We start from the raw sequence: 13,691 nt of genomic DNA on the forward strand, positions 1-13,691 counted from the left end.
GCCTCCTATACAAATTAGAACGTCCATTGTTTGTAAAACTCGGCCATTTTGAAGGAAATCTCGCTATGATGATTCCAATTAATTGGTTTTTCATGCTATAGCGCGAGGTAAATGAGTCGTTGAAATGCCGGTGGGAGATAATCATCATGGGAAACATAATGTGCGACCATATGGCCTTTTATTTGTGAAGGGAATTGTTCTGAGAGTAGGCTGTTTGCATGTCTATATGTATTATGTGTAGATCGTGGAACGCACATTCTGTATATGACTCCACATGGCGAATTATCGATGCGGAAATAAAAATAAAATGCTGAGATGTTTTAATACCTCATTTTCGGGGCATCTGGGCTGGTACGTAGTGATTGGTACGTCCACTTTTTTTCTCACTTTTTAATTGTTTTAATTTCATTTTAGGTCACATCGATAATATCAGAAAGATGGATAAAGATAGAGGGAAAGAAAGTAGATACTGTATATCAATAATTGCACAATATGTCCCTTGTATATAAATATAGAATACAACACGGGGTATTCCGTATCGCCCGAGGTATCGGCCCGACCGCGGGTCGGATCGCCCGACGGCCGCAGGCCGGAGGGCGATCCGACTCGCGGGAGGGCCGGGACCGAGGGCGTTGCGGAATACACCGTGTTGTATTTTATTTATATCATACCCACCCAAGAAAACGCGCCTTTCAATGCGAGATGAGCCAAAAGTTGGTGCCACTGAACCCTAAACTGAACCCTAAACTGCAACAACATCAATTCCAACGTGCGGATTCTGTATTCGAATTTTGGAAAGGGGCACACGCGGGTAGGGCGAAACGCGTTCGAATCGTTTTATGGAAGCCAGGGAAGCGTTCGATAACGGGTTCCGGACCGGGCCGTACCGTAAAGTACGGCCCGGTCCGGAACCAGTTATCGAACGTTATCGCGGCCCGGGTATGATATAAGCCCGGGTACAGAATACTGTACAGCAACACTCGAATTCCCACTAACACCAGAGCAAACCAAGACATATGTAATAGCACGTAGATGCAATCTTTCATACGTTCTTAAAAATGGTGATATTTACAAAAAATACTCTGCAACGACCACAGGGGAGTAATAACCTTACATAACGGTCACGTCTATGGCGTTTAAATGTTCAAATGCCGCAGGCGGTGGAGCCAACCCCCAAGTTTAATTCTCCCCATCAATTCCCCCATGTTGTTAAGTCCCTGGATGGGTGCCGTGAACCTTTCTTTATTGCGTAGATTGAATTCTGTGGAGGTATTTGCCGGAATTTGTGTTCAAAGTAACGCCTTGGTGATGGAAAATATCGATTGATGAAGCCAGGGGAAGCGCACACCACAAGAGTGCTTAATCAGTATATGTCAAAGCTGTATGCTTCCTAAGATTGCAAAATTTAGGAAGCACACGGCTAAAATCTGCAAACAGAGGGTTCGCTTTCTGTCTATCTATAAAAAAAAGGACATTTTTTTTTATTTCTCAGTTATTTTAGCTTCCTAAAATCTAATTGTGGAAGTTTTAGATATATATTTATAGCTAAAATTTTATAGCTAAAATCTTTTCTAAAATTTTTTTTTAATCGTTTTATCTTCGTCTCAGTTTACATATTTTTTTCATGCAATAATCCAATTTTTTGTGTCGTATTGATTGTAATTCTCTAGCAGATCAGACTCGATTCATTTTAGCTATTTTTTGCAATGGACATTCCCCGATGTATGTATGGATTATGATGTTAATTGTCGATCGTCTGTACATACCACTGCGTTTGTTGCAACATCTTTAACATGAATGGTCTTCAATCCTCTTGACAGTTACATTGTTTGGTGACAAAGAAAAATGACTGGTACTCCTAAAAACTAATTATTATTTGTTTGTTATTCTAACTCAGTCCTCTTCTGTTGCACTCCAATGAAAGAGAATCAAGATTCCTGAAATAACATTCTCTGAACCCTGAACTGAAGAAGAATTTCTTTTGCTTCAGTATCTATATTATGTAAAAACACAAAAGAGCCTTTGACTCTTTCAAGTACCTTAATCCTTAACCAAGAAAAATGTCTGAATTCATGAATAAATTCTTGTTTTTACGCGCCGATGGCGCTTTCTGGTGAATCTGGGTCAGTGATTTTAGACGACCCTTGGTAGATGGGATGGTCGGCTTGAGGGCAGTGGTAAAATAAATAAATCTGCAAACAGAACGACCGGCTATTTTATTGAACGAGGAAATGGCTTATGGAAACGTCTAGGGATGAAATCTAATTAGTTTTCCTTGGTTCGTTGATTACCCTGGCTAGCCTCTTGCCATAAAGTTAGTGTCATAAAGATTTTTTTTGTTCTACCTTTTCACCATCACAGAGAAGTGAGGGGACGTCGAATTTACTTAATAGACGTACTAGTGCTAGCTTGATCATGTATATTATATACGTAGCTATTCTTCTGGTTGTGACCCGTACTTAACCCATGGCCAGTGGGTATGCATGTACCATAAAGGTCTTCATTCATTCATCATAAACAATATATCAGAGATGTGTTTTAGTGTATCGTTCAATATAGACCTTTTCGAGGATGCATTGCATGCTGGGAGACGCAAAGCACTATGGGTGGGCAGGGTGCAAACAACATCATTATTATATTTTATGTACACATGTATTCTATACTCAAGTCAATAAAGAACAGAGATGCAAAAAAAAAATCATTATGCATCCACGTTGCCATGGTGACGGTGCTGTTTGTTTGCCCCCGTACTACCCACAATGCCCTACGTCTCTCAGCATGCAATGGTCGCCATTTTCGCCAAAAAGCAGTTACTCATGCAACTGGATATGATTTTGGAATATGATATGATTCTGACCGTTTCCAAAATCATATCCAGTTGCTTGAGTAACAGTGCTTTTTGACGTATCGTATTACCTGGTCGACTTCATCGACGTCGCCATTTTCGTTCCAGAGTGATGACGTCGTCCAACGTACCCAGCATGCACTCGCCGACGCTGAGTGAGGAGGAAACGGAAGCTTCGGATAAGGAGGAGGAGGAGGAAGAGGAGGAGTCATCTCCCACCGCATCCACACGCACCGGACATCCCCCCGTCACTCCGGCAAAGAGGAGTCTCACCATTTTGCCATGTTTCATTTTTGTCGAGGTTAGTTTGCCAAAAAAGGTACAAAAGATGCTGTAAAGGTAACTGTTAGGGCCTTGATATATCTTTTAGTGTTGGACGGCGCCCATCTTTTTAGCCCTTATAGCACACAGATAGCCTGGTTGCCATCTGATTTGAAACGGTATTTTCGGGGTTCTATGTTTCATTTTTGTCGAGGTTAGTTTGCCAAGATAGTTACTGGCTTCGGACTGGTTGTATAAGTGTTTGATTATGTCGAAGAGTTTGCCTGAAATGCCGTTGGAGAGAAGTTTGTATAGCAGTCCATCATGCCAAATAGAGTCAAAGGCTTTTGATAAGTCGACAAAACAAGCGAATAAGCGTTTTCCAGACTCTGTGTGTTTAAATAGAGTTTATATCGGTTTATCCTTTATCCTTTTTACCGGAGATCAATAACTTTCTTGTCTTTCTCTGGAGCTAGTGCAAATCTCTTTTCAGTAACTATCTTTTTCCTGCAATTCCAGTGTGTTGTGCTAGGCGGCGTCGGTGCACTGATGTACTTTCTGCAGTTCACCAACTTTTTCCCGCCGGTGAAGCAGGGTTTCTACTGCAATGACAGAGACTACAGTAAACCCTACGTCCAGACTGAGACCATCCCGCCGCTGATAATGTACGGGGTTGCTGTTGGTCTACCCACCATTGTGGTACGTTGGTATTTATATCCAGTGAAAAACAACATACAAGACCTAAGTATCTCTTCAACTTATTTGTTTGTTTTCCCTGTTTCCAGCATTTGCATCAATCACTTGTTATATTATATATCATTGAATAAAGAACTTTCGTACACACGCAAACTTCTATATTTAAAATTATACAGAAAGATCCCATATAAGTTCATACAGATATTAAAGAAAACTACACAATGTGTCGCAACACATTCACACTCAGTATCTTAAGAAGGGGTCAAAATCCTCGATTCTGAACCAGACTTGCATGAAAAGTGAAGGAGGCGGTCTACGTACGAGCTCACAGACCTAGCCTGAACCGAGACGGGGGAGGACACAAGTTATCTGGCACGTATGACCCGCTACTACGGTCACGTGTCTCTGACGTCACGTTCCAAGAGTGCACGGGCCATTTCGTGAACAAGGTAGATGGAGTCAACCGAATATTTGGGGTAAGTTTACTCTTTATCTCATACACAAAGTTTTGTTCTTTATCTTCCAGATTATCCTCGGTGAGACTTTCCTGATGATTTTCCAGAAGGCGTCCACAAATCCGGATCCTCCGGAGCGAACTATCCGGTCCGGAAAATGCCACGTGACGTCATGGATGCGTAGGGTCTTCAGGTTCATCGGTGAGTAAATTGTAACTCCTCATAAATGCACTTCCAGTTTCCATTATATATATAACATTTTATTATTCCCAGTGAGAAGATGGAAGTGAAGAAAAATGGCTAGACTTAGGAAAACAACCAAGAGAAAATGTGCCGGTAACTCCTTCCTTTCCCGGGCCTGTGAATGCTGTGATACTTCTGCGCGCCGCAAGATGGCGTTAACGTTGCGCGGAGGGAACAAAATCTCCTCCGCAATGTGTGCGTCACAAGCCAATACGCTGTCATATTAAAAAGAAAATAATGGCAAACGTAACAGTCTACTTGGCGGTAAGAAACATTTTGTTTTCCATACGCTGAGAGTAGAACAAGAGAAGGGTTTTGTTATATGTTTTGAGTTACAACTTTTGATCCAACACGAAAAAGTTCGCCCACCTACCAATCCGAACCCTTGGGGTCCTTTAATGACTAAAGAATCCCCATAGGGCTAAAACTGTGTCCTGCTACCTTCTAATGTGTCCTTTCTTCCCTTAGGTGTCCACCTGTTCGGTGCCTGTTCGACAGTGGTGCTTGCTAACGTGTTACAGATGATGAGCGGCAGGCTGACCCCGTATTTCCTGACCGTGTGCCTGCCTGATTACAGCCAAGTCCAGTGCCAAGATAACCCGTTCGTCACGACTGATATCTGCACAGGCACCAACCAAACCATCCAACAGGCCAGGTGGGTGGACATGGATTCCATTGCATGCTGGGTAACGCTAGGAATTATGGGTAGCAGGGGAGGATGAATTCCCAACGTTGACCAAAAATCCAACGAAACATTCTATAAGGGACTGCATATACGTCTGTATATACGTCTCTATACATTTTTGTAGTTTGTACGTTACAATGTATTTGAAGATGACTGAAAATAACCATGACTATCATAATGTTTTTCTTCAGAAAGTCTTTCCCCAACATGCCGACAGCGCTAGGAGGATACGCAACAGTCTACCTGGCGGTAAGAAACATTTTGTTTGCCCTGCGCTGAGAGTAGAGCAGTAAAGGGTTTTGTTATATGTTTTGAGTTATAACCTTTAATCCAACACAAAGAGGTTCTCTCACCTAGAGCTTTCGACCAGTCACTCTGGTCTTCCTCAGTGGACTGACCCAGTGAGGTTTGTCACGTAGCACTCAACCGCGACGGGGGACGACATCCTCTTCCCAGTTGTAGATCCATACCTTTGACCCAGTTGTGGCAGGATCACCTAACCATGTGTTCCACCCCTGTGCAGTGGTACCGCACAGGTGTCTTACATGTATAGGACCCCAATACGCCATATTCACCTAGTTATAGCATGTGTTCCACCTCTGAACAGAGGTACCCACAGGTGCGCCTTACGTGTGGCTTCAATACGCTATATTTACCCAGTTCACCTAGTCATGTATTTCACCCCTGTAGAGTGGTACCTAGAACATATTTACCTAGTTGTAGGAGGATCACCTAACCATGTGTTCCACCCATTTACAGTGGTACCTACAGGTGACCCTGAGAGTGAGCGGAACCCGTCTACTGAAGCCCCTGCTGGTACTAGGAGCGGCCGGCGCAGCCCTGGCCAACGCCATGATCCAGGTCGCGGACTACCGCTGTCACCTGACGGACGCTGCCGTGGGACTAGCGCTCGGCGCAGCGGTGGCGACGTACCTGGTAGGAGACATTTTTGTACCGGTGATCAAGCCATATACACGATCCTGACATATACATGACTTTGACACTAAAAACCTAAAACAAGGGGTAGGAGGGGTTTAGTCGTGATGTGGGAGACTAAACCTAATAATAATAAATAATAATAATAAATGGTTTTTATTGTCCAAACAGTACCCATGCAGTCGCAGCCTTACGGCTGAATTGATGCAGGGTATCACACAATAATCAATACAAATCACAACAATTACAACATTCAAATAATACAAATGATACACACAGTCGCAAGGGTCTGTGCGGCTGCCATTCGGCGCCACAAGATGACCTCAATACGACTTTCCCCAACCGAAGTTAGGTACCCATTCACACCTGGGTGGAGTGAGGAAATTCGTGTAAAGTGCCTTTCCCAAGGGCACAACGTCGGGGCGCATGTTCAGACATGTACCGGGTACGACTCGGAATCGAACCCGGGTCTACCGGTTCACAGTCTATTGTTCTAACCACTACACCACCCGACGCCACAAAAACCTAAATTAGAACATGGCCAGTACCGCCACACCCCCCCCCCCAGCCAATGAGAGCCCTTCATTTTCTATATCCATATAATGCAAAAAAGTGTGGTACTATCCAAAAAAGTGTGGTACTATCCAAAATTTGGTACTAAAACTCATTTGCCTAAAATTAGTACCACACTTTTTAGTTAGTACCACACTTTTTGGGTTTTAACTGAAACCAGGTCCCCCCTCTGTGTACACTAATCACCCAAGGGACAAGAGGATTGAAACACAGACCAGCTTTCTCATAGACCAATGCTGCATTTTCACTCTATTTTTCTCTTTGTCCCTCTTTCAGGTTTTTGCCATCGTCAACTGTTTCAAGCCCTTCAGGTCACGTGACGAGCTCCTACAGTTCCTGGATACCGACAGTGACGTCACCAGTACCATCAGTCCCAGCACCCTGACCCCCTCCAAACCCCTGGCCCTGCCGCGCCCCAGCGTCAGGCAACCCCACAACGACTCCAATCATGACGTCAGCAATTCCAACGTCAACGATTGGCGGAAAGGAGTGGCCAATGACAGACGACCTCTGAGATCGGAGGAGAACTATATCACTAGGACGACGTCGGTGTATAACCCAGCTTATACACCGTAAATAGCGTAGTGATTATTTATACTTTTGTGTGTATAATAGCGTAGTGATTATTTATACTTTTGTGTGTATGTATATTCGTACGTAGAATCTGGGAGAGCACTAAAGAATATGAACAGTTGCGGGCCATTGGCCCTCCTTTAATATTTTAGTATTTTATAGATATTTGATTACTATAGGTTACTTAATTTGGTACCCCTGCCTTATACGCACATTACATATGGATTGGTATATACGGACAACTATAATCTATTAACAAATTATTGTCAAAAAGCAGGAAATACTGGAGCGACTTATTAGCTAAAAATAAACTTAACATGGTAATCTCATGATTACACCAGTGACTAATGACTTATTAACGAAGAAAAAAATCTGAATTTCAATCTCCGTAGGCCTTAATTTAAATAAGTGATCTCTAAAATCAGTCTCTTTGGGATTCGGGCGTATTTTGAGTCCTCAGAGTTAACTTTTGTGCAGGTGCAATGTTGTAATATTCCAATTAGACATATGTCGACTTCAGCACGTCGGCAGAACGTACTGCATCTGCGCAGAACCCTGGATTTTCGCGGTTTTCGTTGGATGTTTGGTCAACGTTGCATTAGAATTTTGCCTGTTGCAGACGATATCTTTTCCAACAAAACATTTGAAAACTACTGTCGGAATGCTAACCTTATATGAGCAAATACAACGGTTACCTTATATGAGACGTTCTGCCAAAGTGCTATCTACAATACAGTACGGGTTTTGCGCAGGTGCAGTACGTTCTGCCGACCGACGTGCTGTCGACTTCTCATGTTCTTATGAGGTTGAATTAAGCAGGGTATTCGCTTTACTTTGACGATGAACGAGCTATCACATATCTACTCTCTATGTTATTATAGTTAGTGTTTGTTTTGAAACATATCCTTAGAATACTGAAATTGTTTTTGCGATGGTTTGACGTTTGAGCAATGACTTTTGTGTTTAACTGTACCAATGTATAATTTTCTTTCCCGAAATTATGGACGTGAAAACTATTCTCGTTCCCAGGCTTGTGGGGACACAACCCCGGGATCGTGACGTGTATTACCCAGCATGCTTTTCGAGTCGAATCGTGGTAAACGTATTGTAGTAGATTGTGTATGTCGTTTTACAATGTGTCCCGCCATTTTACAATAAAAATAGCGTGGCGTGATCATTTATTGTGTTTTCTGCCACCGTCTTCCAGCCCCCCCTCGTTATACATGTAACGTCCATGGACATCAATCTTACATATTGGGTTATACTTGACCCAGCACATTAAATACCTACGGACAAAATTCCTAGAATTCCTAGAATTTTTGCAGATTGCACACAATACTACTATGTCATTAGGGTCGCTCCTGAGGCGTAGTCAAAAACAAAAAAAAATGTTGCTGGAACACACAGACACAGACACACACATACACACACATATACGCACACACGCACAACATACACACACACACGCACACATACACAAACACACACGCACACACACACGCACACATACACAAACACACACACACACACGCACACACACACATACACATACTGTACGCAGTAGTATTACATGTATATAAGTTAGACAAAAAAACTTCTTAGAGATAAGTTGCTCAACCAACCACCCGTGAGAAAATCATACTTTGTTTTTGCTGCATTATAATTGTTTTGGTTATATAATTGTGACCCAAATGGCAGCTATCTCTGTTTGTCGTGTGCACGGTAGCCTCTTCAAACATCCCACAAGGCCATGCAAACTAAGTGCTGCAGGAGTACACGTCTGGCACGTACCCACACACCATACTCAGGGCAGACAGGGTAATAGTAGAAAGTTGTTTTGTTTCTGCAGTGTTTTGTATTATTGCAGAATGTGAAAATTTTGCTCAGCAATTCGAAAATACTTTCTACAAATACACACGTAAAAGCCCAGATCTCAAACCATGGCACATACAAACTTGCACACATTGGCAAACATTTTACATGCAAATTGAAATATACGTATACATGCGTATTACTTATGCGTGGCCAATATAGACTACACTTACCCCACAGAATCTGCCTAGAGATTAGGACCAAGACACCACTTCTGAGTTACTGGAACAACATCTCTTATCCCTAAACCATGCAGAACATCAATGCTCTAGACAAGCTAGACTCACTGAGAGTGGGGATTAACTGACCCAATACGAGAATCAGGGGGTGCGAAGATTACTCGACAATCTTCCCTATGCCCCGTTCAAAACCGGAACTGTTTTGATCCATTCAAGCAGGAAAGGACCCCTAGTCTTCTCAAAAAGTATGGTGTATTCTATCAACGTGTGGATCTCCTCAAACACAGGGTCTTCTTTTAACGCCCTAGCCGAGGGACGTCCCTAACCAAAGTTTAGCACACACTTACTCCCGAGTGAAGAAATTTGTGTGTAAGTAACACAGTCATTTGAACATTTTATATGACAAAATCATTCTTCTCTATACTGTAAAGTATAGAGGAAATGGAAATATATTGTTTTTCCTCATTATTGCTCCATCTCTTCTCTAACTGCCAGTCCGCAATCTCCAAGCAGATCCTAGGGTTGCAAAATGCAGTATCAAATTGGCCAGGCAGTATTCATTGGACAAAGAGGGTGGCCAGAGAGGGTCATACGCCACCCAAGGACCAATGGATACTGCCTGGCCAATTTGATACATGTCTTTTGCCATCCTAGGATCTGCTTGGAGATTAGACAGTCCGGACTTCGCTCCAGAACGATGATGAAAGTTTGCCATCGCGCCATCCTGTCAACATGTTGTTTAACCTGTTTGTTTAATCAAACAGTCCTGCTGACAATCGGGCAACAATTTATCAGATAACACGACATTTGTACCATGTACCGATCAATAATTTCAAGGTGACTATTGATAATTGTTGCAATTAAATTGGATGGACTAGATAGAACAGACAATGGGCAACAGATCTTCTAGACTGACACTTGAAGTGGTGAAATGTCTTTGGTCGTCACACAAATATAATCAGTTTTTATGAAAGCAGTTTGGTCTTCGGAAATAAGGTCGCCATTTGGACCCAAAACCTTCATAACTTGCAAAAACACCCTTTTTTTTTACAGTGTTATAAACTGAGCTACCTTAGGTAAGCCTTAAAACCTCTGCATTGTTTTCATATGGTATGTCTAGTACTCTTATAGGGTTCAACCTAATCTGCACCAGACCAGGCTAAGTAATGTTAATAGTACGTCGGTGAAGGTTAGACATCTAGGTACGTAATAAGATACACCAAAAAGCAGTTACTCAACCAACTTGACATGATTTTGGAAACGGTCAGACGTTTCATATTTTATCCAGTACCTTTCGTCAATGTCACTAACGAAAACTGCTTTTTGTACAATTTATCCATTCGTTTTGGTCTATGTTATTCTAATCAATAGCTAATATTTGTTTTCCAAGCGTTCTTATCACAACAGGGGCATATACACCCCCCTGGCTTGTAACATTTCTCGGCTGATTGCCAATCGTACGAAAGACCACTTCGCCACAAGGACGGAAAGTACCCGGATGTTGGAGGGGGAGGTGCCCGGATGTTGAAAATCCCGGGCAATCAATAGTATGATATTTTATGATATCATCATGTTCACACCCTTTAACTTGTAACAAGGTTCAAATATACATTTGTAGATTGATTACCAATCGTGTACTAAAGAAGTTCAAGGACGGAAAGAACCAGGATGTTGAAGAAAAGTGGTAAGAAGATGCCCGGATGTTGAAAATACTGGGCAATCCAAGCGATCTTTTCTACATTAGACCAATATCAACATTGAATCTCATTGTTTGCAAACACATGTTTAGATTCGCCTTTGTCATTTTTGTGAGCGAGGTGGTAACTAAGTTTAAAAAAAATGTCTTTTTCAAAGACATCCAATGCGATTTCAGGGCAGCAAAACTGGAAATATTCTGATTAGGGCAATCTTTTTGATATTGACACATACTGCTTCACATTAGAACATTCAATCAGCATTTCATACTGTATGCATTTAGACCTACAGAAACAAGCCCGAACATTAGTCCTTTATTTTCTGTGTGGTATCCTAAAATCAATTCAGGTCCTTCCAGTAACCGTTTTTATGTCAGAATTTGGGACATCATTTTATGCTCCATGAATGTCGCTATACATTGAGACTATTGAGATTTAACCTAGTATGTAGATACGTGCCGATAATATTAACTTATATATATTATATTAAGATAATATTAAAATTTGGTTTCCAAGCCCTGAAAACTGCATTGGATGCCTTTAGACCCAACGTTTGATGAAAAAAAAACATATACTAGCTACCATTTTATCTGCTTGACGGGACGACCAGAAAACTTTGTAAGAAGTGACCTCGACCTGAGCACGTAGCCACGTCCTAAATATCACCCATCCAGACAGGTGCTTATCTTTGATATTTGACGATATGACTGGCGTGATTGTCATTCAAATGTGAGGCGATTATTAGTGTACACACATACCGTGTACGTGTATCCGTACAGCCAATCTCACGCCTCGGAAATGTGTGGTTTCAAAGTTTCCACCGTTATCTATGGCAGAGTAAATAAGACGACGTATTTTCGTGCTGCCGGTGTACATAAAAAGGGCACGGTGGCACGGGCTGTCATTTCCAACGCAAGCTGCAAGACTTTGCCACCAGAAACAAAGTATGTACTGATCTTTTGTTCCTCTAAATGTATACATGTAGTGTTTTATGATAGTGATACATGTAGGTTATGGTTTTAAGGATAAAAGAAAAAAACAGGGTTAATTATGAAACCAGTGAATTGTTAATAGAATTGTAAAGTTAGTAAATCATTGGTATCAAAGCTCCTTGTAAACTTTTTACAAATACCTGCAACGTTTTGGTCCTTCTGCTACCTTTATCATCACCAGCCAGCATTGGGAAGCACATACAGTCAGTAGTGCCCTGAAGAAGATAACAGAAATGTAATTGTTATTGTGGTGCACAGCTGTTGTGTTATGTAATTCACGCGCGGACAAGCTGTATCGGGCGAAGTACAAACAATTTCCTAGGTGTGATATGTGCGATTGTATCAATTTGCAGTTCTGTCTTGTTGTACATCATTTTAAAAAAATTCAAAAGAGAACATTTTGGTGCTTGCTAAGGAAATGTTGCCTCTCACTTGTTGTTTCTTAAAAACAACACACTTATATCAATATGGCAAACGGAAGCTTTAGCAAAGTAGATCTAGTTGCATCGAGCTGCTTCATCCAAAATGGGGATAGATAGTTATTGTTTTGTCTTGACAAAGTTGGCGAGTTTTGTTTTGAATCACACACTGAAACTACAGCTGGATAATTCTGGATGCAACACACGCCAATTTGAAAAATTGACTCTTACTTCAAAATTTGGTCAGATTTGTACCCGAAATTCAAGGATCTGGCAGTAAACACATTTGTGTTTAGCAAAACAATTGGTTAAACATTTGCGTAGTTTCCTGTTTTAAGTAGCTCCTGACGTGCACAATTGAGTACACAATTTTAAAGCCCAGCATAGAATGGTCAATACGTAATCACCATGCTACATTCATGAAAACCTTCAATAAAGTTTACATTCAATAAAGTGTCATCGTAGATGATATAGACATGAACGGCTCCAACGCTCAGATGACATTGCAACAAGAATTTTTGTATTTATTCCAACATTTAATCACAAGACGTGGTGACGGCACACTCATGTTTTTTCAACTTATATTTATGCCGCCACCAACATAGAGGACAACATGAAACTGATTTCCGCCTGAATGAAGTGAGGAAATTCATGTAAAGTGCCTTTCGCAAGGACAAAGATCTGTGCCATGGCAGGCTTCAACAACAATTTAATAAGGTTCGGGAGAGTTTCAACAATGTGCCAATACAGGACATTTTTTACTACAATTTGAAAAGGTATAAATTTTAGAGGTAACTTTATGTTTCATCTCGTATCGTTTATAAACGCCGGTAAAAAATTCAATTCCAAAGATCCAATTTTACCAGCTTGCGTCCATGTGACCCTGACCTTCAGTCCGATATGTTTGTTGAACATAATTTAGACTTTATCTATATCACGAGGCAAGCGGCATGGTTTTTCGGACCAAAGGTTTGGTGTGAAACAGCAGACGCTTTGAAAACAAAGTCGGACAACGCCCCCTATTTGTAGCCTCTACCAGGCAAGAAATTGGCCGAAATAAAGGGATAGTATACCAGAGAAGATCCAGGGCCATAGAAGCGCCAATTTGCGAGCTTCTATGGCCGCATGCGTCCCAGTGACGTCATTTATAGTCAACGACAGAATATGTTCATTTTCGTCAGTGGAGAATTTGTTGTTTCTTGTTGTTTGTTTGTGTGTATGTCTGTGTGTGTTTATGTCATAACTTAACTCAATTCTGACGGGGGGGG

At 41.6% G+C, this 13,691-nt stretch overlaps 2 protein-coding genes across 4 annotated transcripts in view; both read left to right on the forward strand.

Annotated features, from left to right (window-relative positions):
- LOC109468842 (phospholipid phosphatase-related protein type 5-like) overlaps positions 1–7,841 on the forward strand; it is a 12,350-nt gene extending 4,509 nt beyond the window's left edge. The window contains exons 2-9 of the mRNA XM_019767185.1: positions 2,954–3,146; positions 3,626–3,805; positions 4,329–4,458; positions 4,969–5,155; positions 5,377–5,434; positions 5,945–6,121; positions 6,971–7,286; positions 7,322–7,841. Coding sequence (XP_019622744.1) covers positions 2,958–3,146; positions 3,626–3,805; positions 4,329–4,458; positions 4,969–5,155; positions 5,377–5,434; positions 5,945–6,121; positions 6,971–7,270 — 1,221 coding nt within the window. The 5' untranslated portion in view covers positions 2,954–2,957 and the 3' untranslated portion in view covers positions 7,271–7,286; positions 7,322–7,841. The remainder of the gene's footprint in view (positions 1–2,953; positions 3,147–3,625; positions 3,806–4,328; positions 4,459–4,968; positions 5,156–5,376; positions 5,435–5,944; positions 6,122–6,970; positions 7,287–7,321) is intronic.
- Positions 7,842–11,886: 4,045 nt separating this feature from the next.
- LOC109468837 (cytochrome P450 2J6-like) overlaps positions 11,887–13,691 on the forward strand; it is a 10,071-nt gene continuing 8,266 nt past the window's right edge. For 2 of the 3 annotated variants that reach the window (XM_019767180.1, XM_019767178.1), the window contains exon 1: positions 11,887–11,956. The gene's annotated coding sequence lies outside the window, so the exon portion shown is untranslated. The remainder of the gene's footprint in view (positions 11,957–13,691) is intronic. The other variant, XM_019767179.1, reaches the window with a different exon arrangement.

This window comes from Branchiostoma belcheri, unplaced genomic scaffold (genome assembly GCF_001625305.1).
Source record: "Branchiostoma belcheri isolate BF01 breed outbred unplaced genomic scaffold, Haploidv18h27 scaffold2, whole genome shotgun sequence".
NCBI lineage: Eukaryota > Metazoa > Chordata > Leptocardii > Amphioxiformes > Branchiostomatidae > Branchiostoma > Branchiostoma belcheri.